The sequence below is a fragment of the Hesperophylax consimilis genome, chromosome 29, assembly GCF_061612785.1.
Source record: "Hesperophylax consimilis isolate HC1 chromosome 29, BYU_Hcon_1.0, whole genome shotgun sequence".
NCBI classification, from domain to species: Eukaryota; Metazoa; Arthropoda; class Insecta; order Trichoptera; family Limnephilidae; genus Hesperophylax; species Hesperophylax consimilis.
This window is the reverse complement of record NC_142864.1, coordinates 542,901-562,087: the sequence shown is the minus strand read 5'-3', so window position 1 is coordinate 562,087 and position 19,187 is coordinate 542,901. Positions and strand designations below refer to the sequence as shown.

At 34.6% G+C, this 19,187-nt stretch overlaps 1 protein-coding gene across 2 annotated transcripts in view; it reads left to right on the top strand.

Annotated features, from left to right (window-relative positions):
- The window catches only part of ort (glycine receptor ora transientless), a 133,179-nt gene that overhangs the window by 61,248 nt on the left and 52,744 nt on the right, over nucleotides 1-19,187 (top strand). For both annotated transcript variants that reach the window (XM_089649207.1, XM_089649206.1), the window contains exon 4: nucleotides 18,267-18,349. In XM_089649207.1, the coding sequence (XP_089505333.1) occupies nucleotides 18,267-18,349 (83 nt within the window). The remainder of the gene's footprint in view (nucleotides 1-18,266; nucleotides 18,350-19,187) is intronic.

Sequence of the window (19,187 nt, the reverse complement as noted above, 5' to 3'; positions counted from 1 at the left end):
CATTACACAACAATCTTCACTTTGCAATCCGACACCACACAAAATAGACGAGATCAGTCTCTTATATACAATAATATTAACTTTGAAAATTTAAAAACCTCAATTAAAAATAAATCTTGGCTAGAGCTTTTCCAAATAAAAAACTCAGATGATGCATGGAGATATTTTGTTGACTTTTTGAAAAATGAATTAAGTAATAATACCACAACTTTATCGAAAAAAATTCCAAACAAAATTAAACCCTTGAAATCATGGATAAGTCATTCAATCATCAACTGCATTCGCAGAAGAAATGCACTACACAAAAAAGTGAAAGACAATCCTTACGACGTAATCTCATTAAACATCTATAAAAGATACAGAAATACGTGCGGGGAAGTCATTAGAAAGGCAAAAGAAATCTACCATGGAGACAAAATCAAAGGAAGCAATAACGATCCCAAAAAAATATGGCAAATTCTAAGAGAAACCACAAATACTCAAAATGCCAAAGACAAACAGGACATACAAAAACTCTGCATTGATGGAAAAATTATTGACACCTCAAAAAATCCTAAGGTCGTTGCGGATTACATCAATAATTTCTTTATTAATATTGGTTCAAATCTTGCTTCTCGTCTACCAAATTATGGGAATGTTCAACCTACTGAAACAGGACTTCAATACTCCAACAGAAGACTCAATTTCCAAACGGTGTCAGAAGAAGAGATTCTAAAAATTATCAATTCCCTAAAAATCACTTCTTCAGCCGGGGTTGATGGCATAACAACCAAGATCTTGAAAACGCTGTCTACGGAAATTGCATTGCCCCTAGAACATTTAATAAACCTTAGTATCACTCAGGGCCACTTCCCCTCAAATCTTAAACAAGGTATCGTTATTCCTATACATAAAACAGGAAACAAGACTGATATAAATAATTACCGAACAATAACCCTACTAACAAGCCTATCAAAAGTATTTGAAAAAGTCATCAACTCACAGCTGGTAAGATTCCTCGTGAGCCATAAACTGATCTCAGAAAATCAATACGGGTTTCAAGAAAACAAGAGCACCTCGGACGCTATTGCCGCTGTCACAGATTTCATTGTAAAACACCTTGATAAAAGGAAAAAATGTATTTCAATCTTCTTAGATCTTTCTAAAGCCTTTGATACAATATCACACAGTAAATTAATAAACAAACTTGAACAAATCGGTATTACGGGAAACGAACTTAACTTTTTTAAAAGTAACCTTAATGAGCGCAAGCAACAAGTTAAAATAAATAACATACTTAGCAACACTTGTTCATCTAACTACGGTATACCACAAGGTAGTATATTAGGTCCGTCTTTGTTCCTGTTGTATATTAACGACTTATGCAACATTAATATTCAGGGGAAAATCGTTAGTTTTGCCGATGACACCGTCTTACTGTTTGAAGCTGACACTTGGCTAGCTGTCTACAAAAAAGCTGAAACGGACATAATCATGGTAAAAAAATGGTTGGATATAAACACGCTCACACTGAACACAGAGAAAACTAAATATGTCACACCTAGTATTAATATTACTGGTCAACCTCCTGATGATGCCTCCATCAGAATACACTCGTGTTTGAATTTCGATGAATGTTGTCAGTGCCCCTACATTGAGCGCTCTACTCAGATGAAGTACCTCGGCCTCACCATTGATCCATATCTCAAATGGAACCTTCATACCCAAATAATTGCAAACAAAATTAGAAAAACCATGCACTTTTTTAGAATCATACGAAACTTTCTCGGCTTTCAAGACCTGAAAATGATTTATTTTGCAGTCTGCCAATCTATTATTGAGTATGGTATCATAGCATGGGGAGGCGGCACTTCATCTGCACTAGACCCAATCATAAAGGCTCAGAAAACAATTTTAAAAATAATTCTAAGGCTACCTATAATTACAGACTCGAATCTAATTTTTAATATTATGAATGTATTCGATGTTCGGCAGCTATATGCAAAAACTATCCTAACTCATCTATACTCAAATATAAATAATTACTACATAAAAAGTTCAAATACACGATGTACTCGAAGCAATAACAAAATCTTATTACAAATTCCGAAAACACATACTACGTTTGGTCAACGAAATTTTAAATACTTTGCGACAAGACTCTACAACATTCTTCCAGACAGCATAAAACAAAGTGATTCACAAAAAAATTACAAAGATAATGTAAAAATTTGGATTAAAAATAAGAATAGGGCCTTTACCGGTGCATTCACCCAAATTTGCAGTTATTGAAGTCACCACATTACCACCACATTATTGAGCGAATACTTCTTAATACAAGTATAGGTATATTCAATGGTATTAGGAACTAACACAAATAATTCTGCCTCAACACAGGCTAGCCTAGTGAGGCGGTATTTGAGAAACCACAACTGTGCTTTTATTTTCTATTTACCTTCAAAATATTATGTTTGTATTAATAGTTCTTCATTTTGGTTAAATTTATAACCTTAAATATAAAAGTTACAAATGAATGTACACCATAATATGTATATATAGTTGTAATGTGTAAACTTTCCTAAATAAAGATATTATTATTATATATTATACACCCACAGTAACAACACGACAAAATACAATATTTTACAGCAGCACACATAAGCGTAACTACATTGCCCACTCTCCGATACAACGACTTCACACCATGGGAAATCATTACTTGGGTGATGTTGACATATTTAATACCAACTTGGCAAGTTTTGTGGATCATTTAAAACATTTATTTCAACAATACTCCTAAACACATCATGTAAACCTACAAATAGCTGTAATTTTCTGTTTTTGTTTCTTGTGTTTGTAGGACTTGTTGCATAGCTTTTATCAAATGTAATTTTATTCTTATTTTTTATGTTTCAAAGTATCTGTCAAATTAAAATTATACTACCAACCATGTAAAAGCCCTCTGGATGTTAAATAAATATATACATAATATAACTCTTTATATGAAATTAAGACGTTTTCCACCCCCTGCAGTCAAATGGGGTAATACCACCATAAAACACGTTGTATTATGATAGACCCGTCCCTGCCCTTTCCCGCTAACTGTAGTACGTACAGCATTCACCCAAAATCCATAGATAATCTACTCCCAGCCAAAATCTGCTTGAAATCACCGGAATCTAATTTAAAAGCGCCCTAAGCCCGTCTAAAAGCGAAAAGCCCACGTTTCTTGATTTTTTAAATGAAATCGCAAACGGCTGACTGTTTGTTCGGTCGGGCCGTAATTTGTCTGCTTTACATCCAATTCCGGGAAAGGCTTTTGTCGCCAGTATCCAGCTCCATTCGGCAGTCAATCTCACCGGAAGAAGGAGGAGGGGTCGGGACAGTCATTTGATGGATTAATGTAGGTAGGTGTAGGTAACCCTCTTTTGCAGACTCAAATGTCAGAATTGGGTCAATGAGATCGGTTTTTAGGTTACTACCTTCTGCACTAGTGACCAAATTCGTGTATAAGGGAAGCTATTTTCACAATGAGGGATACTGTTCAAAATTTGTGGAACATTTATCTTACTAAAAATGTGTAGTTATATATATTACCCGTGAAAAATCACGGAATTATGGGAATGCTGTGTGGTGGGTTTTTCAAAGGAGATAAATGAGTAAGCCTATGTCTTGAAGAGACCCGCGTGAACCAAAGTTTCTCTGCCATAAATTAAGAAACTAGTGGAATATGTTTAAGTATCTGTCGGTTTCTTTAAGTCTACGGAGCCTACGGAGTAAGCGTTCAAAAAGAAGAAGAAAATGGTTTTAAAAGGACGTATGTAAATATGAATATTAGAGAAGCGCGCTAATATAAAAAAACTAGTATAATTAATATGCGTTAGCGAAAATATTTAATAAATCCCAATTTATAAAACAAAACAAAAATCTAATTTAAAGAAACACCGAATTTATCCATACCTATAACATGTCACATAAATATACTTTGTCAGCTTAGAAAATAATGTCTAGATATTGTCTTCAGAAATAACCAAAAAATTTAGTTTTTTTAGTTTCTTTCCGTTTCCTTAAGTTTCTTTCAGTTACATTAAGTTACTTTCAGTTTCGTTAAGTTTCATTCAGGTTATTTCCGTATTGTTAAGTTTCATTCAGGTTATTTCCGTTTCCTTAAGTTTCATTCAGGTTATTTCCGTTTCCTTAAGTTTAATTCAGTTTCCTTAAGTTAGTTTAGCAGGGTACTCACCAAGAGTGTAGCACCGTGTAACGTGTAACGTAACTGATACTGTATCAATCTGCAAGTGGGTACGGCTCGTCCACGGTAACCGCGTATCCAGCTACGAGCTCCCGGATTCGCCTTTAGTGCTCGCAGTGTGCTCGCAGTGAAACAGGGTCACTGCGAGCACACTGCGCTCCACCCGCGAGCGGCTCGTAGTAGGCTCGTGCCTACGTACTCACTTGATACAGTATCAGATACGTTACAGGTTACACGGTTAGGTGAGTACCCTGCTTTAAAGTTACATTAAGTTATTTTCCGTTTCGTTAAGTTTCATTCAGGTTATTTCCGTTTCCTTAAGTTCCATTCAGGTTATTTCCGTTTCCTTAAGTTTAATTCAGTTTCCTTAAGTTTCTTTCAGTTACATTAAGTTACTTTCCGTTTCTTTAAGTTTCATTCAGGTTATTTCCGTTTCCTTAAGTTTCATTAAGCTTTTATTACTTTTCTTTTCTTTTATTAAGTTTCTTTCAGTTTACTTAAGTTCCTTTCCGTTTCCTTAAGTTTAAGTATTCTTGTAACGTACCTTAAAAATCACAAATGAAACAAACAATAAACAAGCCTCCCTTTTAAGACGCGGGCATCATTCATCCGAACTCTATGGTTTTTATTTGTAGACAGAATGAAAGCAAACGACCTTGCATACATTTTTACCCACTTTTACATATTTGAATGTCTTGTGTTTGAAAGTTGCCAAATATAAATTATTTACTCAAAAACGGTCCAACTGTTTCCTGCAATGGTGGCTCGTGGCTCGTGGTCGTAACATTTATCTAAAAGGGACAATAGAGCACTTCCTCGGCAAGGATGCGACTGTATCCCTTTCTGTCTTTTCTGTTTTAAAGTTTTCGTCTGAGAATCGTTGATATTTTCTTCCACGATAAAACATTACAATTTGAGGTTTTAATCATTATCTTATTCCATAAAATAAAAATATACATTCTAGACTTGTAGGAAAGTCCGTACAATGCACAGAAAAAGCCTAGCTGTTGAACTCAAGAACGAGTCGTAGAAATGAGTCGTTCTCATATGACGAATAATGTGAACTTTGCACAGATGTTTGGCGCGCGTTTGGTTTTTTCGGACAAGGAAAAAGGACAGCATTCCGACCTGACGCATGTGCTGTAAAGATTGCAATCCGTTTATTTGTTAATCTAAAGCGGCCGCTACACTACTCGCTTCGACGCTTCGACGAAGTCCTCAAAGAAGTTAGCCGAAGTTCGAAGTGCGTGCCCACACACTCGTGCAACTTCGCGAGTAACTCAGTCCAACCAGTCAGTGATTGGTTTATTTATGCCGTGACGCTTCGAGTCCTTTGACTCGGGCGCATTTACCGACAACAATCGGAAGTCGGGCGAAGCGAAGCGAAGTTGCCCGAAGCGAAGCGAAGTTCGTGCCCACACTATCGTATTCGGTCAACTTCGATCAACTTCGCGAGTAGTGTAGCTGGGCTATATCAAGTGTTTCTGCACAGAGTCAAGGGCTTAGAATAGAATGAGTGGTATAAAATTTTAAGTTTTTTCAATTCAATTTGACGAATCAGACGAGACGCCCTTGTGCGTTGCTCAAGACGCTCTGCTGAACTTTATGGGGGCGGGGGTTAATTTCGAACAATCTAATGCCAGCCTTTTTTATATTTACGACTCGTGTCTCTTCTTATTCATAAATATTCTTCTTGAATTTGACTAAATAATACTCAACTTCCCTGTACTTGTACAATGTTGATTAAAGCAGATATACCTACATTATACACGAACAATTTATGCTAATATCGCGTAACTTCAGGTGTATGATTAGGTATATATTAATACGCAACTCAATGAGGAAACTAAAATTACGTCCATTAGAATATTTGTAATAGATCCACATCTTATTTTTGAATTATTATTTTTTTGGTAAACTCATTAGTTTTAACATTTAACATTTTAAAGACAAGATTTTTTTATGCATAGCACAAAGGGTAACAATTATTTTACAAGCAATAATAAAATGTAACAAGCAGTAATTGTTGAATGAAACACTAGTATATATTGAATTATTTCGCGGATAAGAGATAAGCCGCCATAGCTCAGTGGTCAGAGCTGTCGACCGGAAATCGAAGGGACACGGGTTCGAGTCCCGTTGGCATCATGTATCTTTTATCAGGAGATTTTTCAATGTGGATGAGTGTTTCAGGCGAATAATTATTGCTTTTAAAATAATTGTCATTTTTTAATGTTCTGTCAAACAACCAATATTGACGTAATAAAGGTTTTTTGACTTACAAACGTGCTTTAGAACCAACTGTTCATGTTTACTTTTATAAATATCAACATTAGTTTTTACACATTGCTCTGCCACTAATTTCATAGTAGTTATATACAATTATTGAATTTCTTTGTACAAGGAACACTCTATGATAACTTGTATTGTACTTCTGGTAGGGAAGGTAGACGAATGAAAAATGTTTCAGATGCTTTAATTAAATACTGCGAGTAGAATACATCTTGGCCTTTGAAACAATCGACTATTTTTTAGATAAGTCTTTTTATAAGCCCAGAAAAAAAATGTATAGGCCTATGAAAATTGCTTTAAAGTTCAAAATCTCCTACTTACGAACCTATTTTCGGTTATGATTTTATTGTATAATGTGGAAAATTAAGTTATTTATAAAATGATCGAACAAAAATTACATATTTATGCCAGAACATTCACAAAATAAAATAAAAGGCACTTTTTGGCCATGTTTTTTTCTTGCATAAATCAAAACAGGCGGATGGTGTTAAGCGGGAATTGAAACCTTATCGCGATCTACGTAAGGGGTGTTATTGATAGCGGCTCAATTTAAAATATTACACGACGTAGTGCATCGCCATAAACAAATAATAAATTTCGTTGGCCTACGTTGGAACGATATCCAAACTGAGCGATATGTAAACTGCGACATCGACTTTTTTATTTTTATTTATTTTTATTTATTTATTACTTGTAAATTATTTAACATTATAAATGATAACAATATGCAGACTTATATATATAATTTTTTCGTTTTTTTATTCTACTACTCCATAAGTTGAGCTCCAGGAGCTCGTGTTTATGGGAGGAGTATTTTTACCTTGATTGAATGATTTTTTAAACAATAATCAAAAACTTTTGATATAAATACAAACATAATATTAACATAGGTTCACAAATTAGAAAAGTGTGTTTTTAAAGATAATCAAAATAATATATCTTCTTACAGATTAAGTAAGCGTGAGGAAATTAAGGGTACAATATATCAGGTAAACAAATTAGAAAAATAGTTTTTTAAAGGCAATTAAGGGGGGGCTAGGGTTAATTCGTACGAAAAAAGGCATATTTTTGTGAATTTTTTGTGACAACACATTTAAAATTTCTTTATTAAATCTAATAGGACAGTAAAGTATGACATTTTAAAAATGTTGTATAAAATTTTCACGGAGAAATATTAAAAAAAAAACGGCAATGGCAGCAATTATTCGGACGTGTCTCAAAAAAAAGTAGAATGGCGGAGACCCTTATAACTCGGTGCTGGGTCATCTGAAATCAAAAAATCAAAGTTCATTCGTTAGATAATAGTTTTTCCCAGGTAACACTGGGAGGGTTTTTCGAAATTTTAATTTTTCACTTTTTTGGAACACTTTGAAGGGAAAAACGCTATTTTTAGTGAAAAAAATCGGCTAATTTGTTATTGTAAAATAATAATTATTAACAAATTTGAAAAAAACTCTCCAGTGTTACCTCGTAAATTATGTAGAGAAATAGTTTTCAAAATTTCAAAAGGATCGGTGCAGTAGTTTTGAAGTTATGAAGGTCACCGACTTTGAAAACGTGAGTTATGGGAAAAACGCTATAAAGTTTTGAACACTAAAAAATCTGGTATTAAACGTTTATAAGCAAATTTTATCGGCTTACCTCACACTGAATCATCAATGCCAGGTCCATAAAGGATGTTGCTATCATCCATGATGTATAAAGCACCTTTTTGCTCCTGTCTACGACGAATCCTGCCTTCTTTAATTTGTCTCTCAGCTTCCTGCTCTGCTCGGCTTATACGTATGGTCGGGTAGGGATTAAAATCCGACAGTTATAAAAATACTCGTAACTTCGTCAATTTTGCTCCAATCAACTTGAAATTTGAAAAAAATATTCTTAACATATTAAGCATTTATTTTTAAAAAAATTTAAAAAATGCAAAAAAAAAAATTTAAAACCCTAGCCCCCCCTTAAATTAATATATCTATATATTTTTACAAATTGAGTAAGTGTAAGAAAATTAGAGGTACAGAAAATTAGGGGTACAATATATCATTATCCAATTTGAGGGACTTAATTAACTTTTTGAATTGTTCATAATTCACAGTTTCGGTTACACTAATTTTATTTTTGGACAATAATATATTGTACCATCTTACACCTAAATACGAATAGTGGTGTTGAGCCGTGGTCGTCGACATCAGTGCTTTTCTATGTTATTTATATTTAAGATTACTAAAAGCAGGACCATATTATTAAAATATTTTTTATGAAACAGCACCAGGGCCGTTTTTTGTGCACGGCTGCTTCACTTACGTCATTAAGATTCTGAATATATTTTAGGGTGTTGTCTCGTCTTAAGGCAAAGCTTAATGCTAAATCACTATTTTTATTAATCTTTATAACGAATTGGTTTACATTATGAATACAAAAAAAGATGCTTTAGATAAATCGAAGGTTTTTCTATCACTATTTTGCTTGAGTAGAATACAAATTTAAAAAAATAATTGCTCAGTAAAAAATATAAATGCAAACTATTTAAAAATATATATATAGAAAATACAGTATTATAGTTAAGATTATCTGTGACAGTTTCGCTTGATTAACTTTTTTACATTCTTATAAAATTATTTACAAAATAAATAAAAACCAGTTTTGTGCTTGAAATTGAACGATTCTAGACTCCGTTTGTCAAGCGATTTTGATGCCTATTACCTACAATTAGGGAATGCAATCCCGCAAGAAAATGTCAATCCAGGTATTTGCGGGACTGAACAATCTTAGTCCCGCTGAATCCAGGTATTTGCGGGATCCAGCAGAGTGGACTTAGATATCTAATCAATCGTATAATAAAGACCTGATACCTCGATCTACCAACCATGTTTTTAGACTTTTAAATTTATACCTATAATAAAACAAGTTCTTTGGGACATTTTTAATGATTTATTAATAGGTATACCTTTAGTTAGAAATAGGTAAAGTTTAAGTGATAAATTGGCAAAGAATAAGATAAGACATAAATTTACATAACATACCCGCCTCGGAACAGACTTTGTCTAGTGAGGTGGGTAAAAGAAATCTATGTACACAAATGAAAATAAAATAAACGCCCGGATTGCCGGCACTGAAACTGAACTGAAACTTAAATTTAAATAATAACGTTCACACGATAAACAATATTCTTGTACAATGAGCATCATAAGTTTAATTAAACATTATTTTGGAAATAGCTTCGTAAAAAAGTTTAAGTATTAATTATGTCATCTGATAAACGGCTTCTGATATTGGACACAAGGTAGCCAGCGGCTGAAAAAGCTCGTTCAGCTTCCACGCTGGTTGGCACAATAGTCATTAGCGCATTGTAAGTAAATTTAAGGTAATTCTCTGTAATCCCGCCAGTCCAGCGGGATCCCGCAATATTTTCGACCGAGATTAGTCCCGCTAAATGTCTGCGGGATCTCGGTATTTCGGGATCCCGGTATACCGGGATTGCATTCCCTACCTACAATATAAGGCACACCAAGAATATATACATTTTTGGCTTGTAGCTTCCTCTTAAGCGTCTTTTGCGTCGCGTTTTGAGCCTAATTTGCTGTCGGCATTACAATTTACAAAGTGTAGCAAATAGTTTTGTTGTATAATTCGAGCAGCGTGAAACGTGCGGAAACAACCTTTGGACGCTTCAAAGGAAGTCCATGAAATTATTTTTAATTTAATTTACTGGTTCTTTACCACTGCACGTGTTTTACGTGTAAAGGGAACGTATAAAGTTATTAACTTGGATTCCGTTGAAATTCAGGAAAATTTATAATTTGGGAGGCGGGGATGACGACCAACACCTCTGCCATAGGTCATACCAAGTGGTTCGCTACGTTTGCTGATTTAGCAGGGGTGCTCGGGTTCATCGGGTGATGTAAGTTCAGGATGTGCCTATCCACCAGCTGCGTGGTGTGCCAGATCAGAAGAGGCTGTTTTAGGAGACCCCTTGACTTTTCGAACTGGTTTATCGACCAATTGCCTTGCGCCGTAGTGGGAGGGATATATTCATATGTCCGTCATTCCTGGACACAATGATCCCTAGATTCCTACCCAACCCTCATACCTTTTATCTTCCCATTACTTCCTCTCCTTCATTTCCTTAAAAAAGACCCTCCAGGTACTGGGGGAAATTATTTTCCTCTGCGCCTTTAGTGGGTGGTTAAGGCGATGCACTACGTCGTGTAATATTTTAAATTGAGCCGCTATCAATAACAACCCTTACGTAGATGGCGATAGGGTTTTTTTTTTTTTTTCTGGGCTTATAAAAAGACTTATCTAAAAAATACTCGATTATTTCAAAGGCCAAGATATATTGTACTCGTAGTATTTAATTAAAGCATCTGAAACATTTCTAGGCGACCAAATTTTCAAACCAAAAAATACATGATTTTGCATTATTACTGTGGCAGCGATGAGTGTGTGTGTATTTGTAATTTACGGCGGCTGCCCGAACCGTAAATTGTGTTCAGGAGATGGGAGATTGAAATGAGTGTCTGCGGTATTAATTAAATTTATTCGAGAGGACGAATATTACAATTTTACAGAACGCGGAGACGGTGGCAGGAAGAGTTATGATCATTGGCGGTAGAATCGAAGGTTGAAACCGGAATGAAGATTTCTCTTCTCGTGCTCGCTTGCGTCTAGCGGCGGATTAATTCAAGTTAGTTTTGCCACATGTGGGAGGAAATAAAGTAGTCCCACACTACGTATGGCATCGCCTTAAACATAATTATTTCGTTGGTTGGTGCATGGGTAAGTTAGTAATGTGTATTATTCCTGCGTAATGAGTGACAATTAAATGAACTTTTAGTTTTCTAAATTAAAACTACCTATTTATCATATCAATCGAACGATAAAGTGGGTACAAAATTTATTTTATGAATTAATAATTCTTTAATTATCGAAGACAATTATACCGAAAGATGTAAAAAGAAAGAAGCAGAAAAAGATTTGATCGCATCTAGGTACTAATCCCAAGATCTATGTGGAGAAGTCAATAGAAAGATATATAGGGTGTCCGAGAAGTGCACAAACTTCGGGAGGTGATTCTACATGATAGTGCAAGTAAAAAAGATAAATAACTTTTATCTATTATTATTAGAATCACCTCCCGAAGTTTATGCACATTACCCCCGGGTATTTATCCTAGACACGGGTAAGAATCGGGTTCGGGTGCAATCATACATAAAGATAGCAGCCAAAAAAAATATATTTAAAAATAGGCCAGCAATATCCCCGCCCCTACCCCTACCACCGTCAAATCACTTTTAACTCGTGTGCTCCGTCCTAGACATAATAAGAATTGATAAGCACTCACTTAGGTTTTGATTTCAGGATCGAACAGACACAAGAAACAAAAACGAAAAAGACAAAACTCAAGACACAAGGCCTCTGTAGGGTAAATTAAAGGGAGTTTACATCTCTCGAAAATAATGACAACATTACTTTTACCTACATTCATGTGAGACTGGTATCACTGTGAACCTGCGCGCGGTACCTCGCGCGGCAAATAATTTATTCTCTCTCCAGCGGTCTAGCTGCCGGTTTAGTCCTAAATCTCCTCTAGCGTACGCGATCTGTTTTGTTCATAATGTTATTGTAACGTGAGTTTTGTTAAAATAAAAACTAAATTGACAATATCCGAATTCTCATTTGTACACATTGAGAGTAATCACGCAACCTTGGATTCTGCGGATTGGAGAACAACAGAATCATTCAGCCAACAAACCATTTAAATTGGCCATAACAGCTAATCATCCAAACCTCTGAAGATGGACAGTGATCTGTCCGAAACGCCAGGAGTTAAAAAGTCCCCTTAAGGGCCTTCCTTACTAGCGATCTCAATCGTTGTATGAAGAATCATGAATTGTCAGATTCAAACGACAATCTAAGTTATTAATCGTCAAAATATCGATAATGTAGCCACGCTTGGCTATCCTAGGATATTTTATAGGAAAATATCAAGACTGTCTTCGGAACAACAACAAAGATACAGGACTTACTGAGGTCTGCAAAGACTAAGTTTCCTCTGGAAACAGATGGAGTGTATAAACTCAGCTGTTCCGGATGTGACAAGGTCTATGTAGGCCAGACAGAGCGGACTATCTCCAAAAGAATTTCAGAACACTTCAGAGCTTGTAAACTCGGCCACCCTGACAAATCGGCAATTGCCGAGCATTTGATTGACACCGGGCATTACTTTGGATTTGTTCCTGAAATCCTGGGGAGACCGAAAACTTATAGAGCACGGCTGATTACGGAGGCCATTGAAATTCATAAAAATCCCGTAAACATTAATAGAGACGATGGAGCTAAGCTTAATAGTTCTTGGTATCCGGTAATTGACGGATACACCAGAGCTAAACGAAGAAAACCATTTTAAATAAAAAATGATACGTTAATGTTAGCTCAGAGGGTTGGAGCTGGCAACACGGTATCACAACCTCATACTTAAGCTCACATTTTAACACAACCTCAAATAAGACATCTGCCCTGATGATGGACACTGCAATGCTGTCCGAAACGTTGGCTAAAGAAGGAGTTAGCGCAACACGGCATAATACCCCAAAAACAAATAACAAAAAAAGAATTAATATATTGTTAACATTTTTTCGGGTTTATAGGTAATAAACAATTTTATATTATTGAATTAATTTATTGTTAACTTTTTTTCGGGTTTCTAATAAATATAGTAATAAACAATTTGATGTTTTTAAAATATAAAAGTATATAAAATATTCCAGCACTTACAATAAAATAAAAGAAGCACATCGTATAAAAATGTTTCAGTCGAAAAGATCGAATGCCGAAATCACTTCGAAATTATTGCAAAAAACTTAAATCACTGTTAGAAGTATCCCTTAGCATTGAGGAAGATTGTGTCAAGCCGTATTTTACGCCTGAGAACGGCTGTACGTTGTGCAATAACGTACCGGAAGACTATGAATTAGGAAAAATAAAACAGTTTTATTTGAATATATTGAATGGTCCAAAACATGTATTTGGAGACCACTCACTATGCAAGGAACGGGCATACTTTTGCAAACGGGATACTGGCGACACTAATTACGTACCCAATATGACTTCGAGCTTGATAATGTCAAGAAACGCTTTTACAATTTTTGCATGCTACCCGAATTAATTGATCCTCGACATAATCGCTGCATGCCTATTAGAAATCCTGAGTATTTAGAAAAGTGCATAATAGCGAAAAGAAACAAAGTAAAATTGGTTTCAGCTAAAACCAAAACATGTAAAAAGGAATTGTTTCGAAGAAATCAATAACATTTTATTTCATTGAAGTGTCTTCAGAAGAAGTTTCATTTATATTCCTAATGTATGTAGTCCACATTTTTAGAAATAGGGAAAAGGAGGGTTGGAAAGTTCCTGGCTATTCAGATCTAGTCACTAAACAACTAAAGAAACAAACTACCTTAAAAAATTGAAAATTAATAGTATTATTACTTCAATAGAAGAGAGTCCAAATATAATTACTAATCATATAAATTACTTCTTCAGTGACATTGGTCCAAGCTTCGCTAGTAATTTGTGCAGTGCTAATAAAACTATTGAGATGTGTCTGGTGAATGATTTTAAATCTGAACTTCACGTTACAGGGGACAATTTTTACTTTAAACCAACTAGCATTTCTGAAGTCACAAATGTGATAAATGATTTAAAAATGTCTTTCTCGTGCGGTATTGATTCTTTAAGTGTTATGGTGTATAAAATGCATGTATCCGAATTAGCTTGTCTCATATCTCACCTTGTAAATACAGGAGTTTTCCAATAAGAGGTGAAATTTTGATATTTAATCGTAAAATATCAATGGTTTCGTTGCTTGTGTGGCACGTAGCGCCGTCTTGTTGAAAGTAAACGTTGTCCAGATTAATACCATCCGATTCCGGCCATAAAACATCATTCATTTTTTTTCGGTAGCGCAGTCCATTCACTGTTGTCCATTCTATTGCTCCAGCCTCATTTTCAAAAAAGTAAGGTCCAATGACTCCGCCGGACCATAAACCGCACCACACAGTCACACGTTGAGTGTAAAGAGGCTTTTTAACAATAACTCTTGGGTTTTTCGAGCCTCAGATGCGACGATTTTGCTTGTTGACGAAGCCACCGAGGTGGAAATGGGCCTCATCACTCAAAATGATTTGCATTTGATTCACTCAAGTGAATTTTAATAAGTTCAATGCGTTGTTGAAGCGTGTATCGTTCCATTTTATTAATGGCGTTGTTTCTACTTGTCAAATGTCAAAAAATGACTTCAAAAGTAACATCTACCGAAATAGCGGGCTATTCAAAATAACACCTCTTATTGGAAAACACTGTATTAGCTTCGAGAGTGGGATGTTCCCTTCTCATTGTAAGTAATTCCCCTTTTTAAATATGGAGATCGTCTAGATGTTAATAATTACAGACCTATATTCTTACTCAATACTCTTTCAAAAGTAATAGAGAGATTAGCTATGTCGAGATTGGTATCATTCTTAGAAACATATAATATACTCTCTAGCAATCAGTTTGGTTTCAGAGAGAATACAGGAACAAGTGATGTAGTGTTGAGGGTATTGTCCAAAGTCAAAGTCAAACATGAATACAATGTCCTGAAGGAGCTTGCAGAACTAGAAAGCATTACCATAGAAAAGTGTGGTCTTTTCATACATGAAGAGTATCCGTATATGGGTGCGACACCAGATGGAATTTCTTCTGAATACACCGTGATTGAAATTAAATGTCCTTTCGCAGCACGCAGCATGCTCATATAAGAAGCAGTAAAATCCAAAAAAATTATGTTAGCAAAAATGGAGAAATTCTGGTAAATACATCTCACGATTGGTTTTACCAGGTTCAGGGCCAATTACATGTAACAAAAAAAGCTATTTGTATGTTTGTTGTATGGACTGAACTCGGATAAAAATCGAAAAAATTTTACGGGATGACGAATTTCGGCAGACTAATATGGTTGAACAGCTGAATCGCTTTTAAAATTTTTGCATGCTACCCGAATTAATTGATCCTGGACATAATCGCTGCATGCCTATTATAAATCCTGAGTAATTCAAAGTGCATAATACCGAAAAGAAGTAAAGTAAAATTGGTTTCAGCTAAAACCAAAACATGTAAGGATTTTTAAGAAGATCAATAACATTTTCATTGAAGTGTCCTCAAAAGAAATTTCATTTATATTCCTTATGTATGTGGTCTACATTTTTAGAGATAGGGAGGATGGGGGGTTGGAAAGTTCCAGGCTATTCAGATCTAGTCACTAAACATATCTACGCCGTTCTCAAGCAACTTTCAATCCTGAATTATGGTCTCTCACCAGGGTGATACTGAACGTATCTTCCACTTTTGAACGAGGTACAGATTCATTATATGTAACTATATAAAATTTATTTTAATTCTATAATATGACGTACTTATATAAATTAAATTAAATTTGTTTTGTCCTCGCCGGCTTTTGAACCCGTGACCTCAAATTAAACTATACAATTTAGTATTAACAGTGCCCCGCCGCACTGCGAAACCAGTCTGGAACAAAGGGAAGCCTTTTGTAACTCTTTATAATTGTATTTATCAAAAAAAAAATCCAAATAAAAAGTTATATTAAATGTTGTTACTGAGAACCTCCTCCATGAACCAAGCTATTGTAATATTGCATTACATTCTAAAATATATTTTAACATAATTTTCATAATCACAATATCTTTAATTAATAATAATTTGTTTTGCTCTGTGCGTGTCTTGTATTGAATGGAACGCACCGGCCAGCTGCCAGGTGCAGCGAGTTAGATATTCGAATTCGCGCTAGAAACATTTAGTAGCGAGGGCCGTTAAAGACTACGTTACGCGGGCAAACTGAGAAAATTATTACATAGGGAACTATTCAACCTAATTTTTGTTTCATCAATTTTAATGACTCTACATCACTTTTTAAAGGTGTGTTGAATTTTCATTTTGATGAAATATCAAAATGGTACCAGCACTACATTGTTGACTGTTAGCTTCGCTTAATGCTAAATCACTATATTGATTAATCTTTTATAGCGAATTGGTTTACATTATGAATACCAAAAAATATGCTTACATAGATTGAAGGTTTTTCTATCGTTTTGCGTGAGTAGAATACAAATAAAAAAATAAATTACTAAATAAAATATATAAATGTAAACTACTAAAAAATATATTTTTTACGCGTAATGAACCAACATAAAAAAATACATTATTATAGCTAAGATTATCTGTGACAGTTTCACTTGATCAACTTTTTTGCTTTCTCATAAAATTATTTAGAAAATAAATAAAAACCAGCTTTGTGCTTGAAATCGAACGTTTCTAGACTCCGTTTGTCAAGCAATTTTAATTATGCCTATTACCTACAATATAAGGTTTACCAAGAATATTCACATTTTTGGCTTGTAGCTTCCCCTTAACGCCAACCGCGTTCAGTACTCCATTAATGGAAATACCTGCATTTATAGTAAATAGACTGACAAACAATTCGTCAAGAAGTCATTTAATTATCACCCCCACTGATATTATCCTCGTCGATTGTAAATAGATATCTGCAAATAATTCGTGAATCTGAAATTATTGTCAAATGTGAAATCCCTGAGCGAAAAGCTGTCATGGACATAAGCCGGAAGATTGGGGGAAGAATTCTAAATGGATTGGACTTCAGGATGATTATTATTCAGGTAGATTAAGTCGGGACGCCCAAGGAGGACAATGCAGAATAAAGTAACACGTACTTATTTATTTAATTCAGTTTGTAAAAACAATTATAACATTACAGTTTGGGGTCTGGGTCGTTATAATTTTTCCGTTTATACAATGTTTTTGCAGTACCAAAAATCTAATTACATTAATTAATTTTAATTAAATTAATAAATTGAATAATATTTCGGTTTTTAGTATTTCGGATGACTAATTATTGCTTATAATTATTTGTTATCCTTTGTGCTATGCATAAAACCTTGTCTTATAAACGTTAGTTTATCAATAAAAAATAATAATATTTGACAAGTCAAAAATATTTCACCAATAAATGAAGATATCATATGTCTCGACGCCATCTAGTGAGAAATTTAGCACTAACAAAGCCTTTCCTTCAAAAATAAAGTTGGTTGTTTACAGGTGAAAAAAAAAATAATAAGCAGTAATGGTTGATTGGGGTACTAGTACATATTGAATCATTTGGCGGGTTGGAAATAAGCCGACATAGCTCAGTGGTTTCAGAGCACCTGACCGGACATCAGAAGGCACGGGTTCAATTCCCGTTGGCGACATTTATTTTTACTCGGGAGATATTTTCAATTTGTATTAGTATTTCGGATGACTAATTATTGCTCATAATTATTTGTTATTTTTTTTGTTAATTTGTTGGTATATTAATTAATTTTAATCATAACATAGTATATTTATATATGTATAAACAAATAAAAAATGTAAACAGCAAAAAAGAATATACAATCAGAAATAAAGTACAGCGAAAATCAGAGAGAAAAAAAGATTAGTATAAAAATCTCTTTTACGGTAACACTTTTCAGCATGCACCCCCTTCTGAAAATTAGTTTTCACAATTTTTTACGAGCTGAGCAACATATTGTAAATTTTACGGACGTTGTTTTTTAAGGTTCTCTTAATTTCCCTTAAATGCCCAGGTTGGGTTTCACCGCACTAAACACCGAGTTGCAACCGTCTTCTGTTCCAGACATACGCAGCGGACATTTTCTTCGCGCAGACTTGGAAGGACTTCCGTCTCCGGCTGCCGGAGAATATGACGTCGGAGTACAGGTATGTCTACACACAGCCTTATTCTACCGCTTATACACTATACAGCCTCCACACCCCACCTGCGCCAAACAACCACCTCAACATCCCCCAATCGCGTCCAGTAGGACAGGGAGATAAATTGAAGGAACGAATTAAATTAATAAATTCAATCTTGTGACACACATCAGATTATTTATTTCAAACGGAATTGATTCTTCATTCCATACATTTGGTCTTGCAACGCCATACATTTTCATTTCCAGTTTACAGTTAAATTATTTTAATAAATATTGTAATATTAAGGCAATAATGATGTGAACTTATCAGAGATGTGCTTTATTTCAAATAAATCCATTTCAAATGGAAATTTTCTATTTTGCATTTTAAATGCTTTTCTCAATGCATTTTCCATTTTAAATGCTTTTTTTGCAACATTCTTCCTACTATCTCCACTCATCTTTTTTTCATAAGCCCCAAATATCAGTCGGTCCTCAACCTCGCTATGAGAGATAATTTACATTTGTCAAGTTGCCCTGGCAATTGAGTGATAGCATTACAAAAAATACTGAACATGGGGCCATGACGCTGTAATATTAAATGTTAGATAGCAGTTTCTATGTTTTTACGTCCTGCGCAAATTTTTTGTGGTTTCATAATCTGTAGTCGTGGTGTTTTTGGATTTACCATCATGTAATATGTTTGTTCTACATTGATGTCCATTATTAAATGACAAAATTGTTTGAAAATTCTATAATTATTTTAATTGTTTGACCTGAGAAACCATTTTGCATTTTCAATGCATTTTGAAAATAGGTATTTTGCATTTGAAATGCTTTTCTAAAAACCATTTTGCATTTTG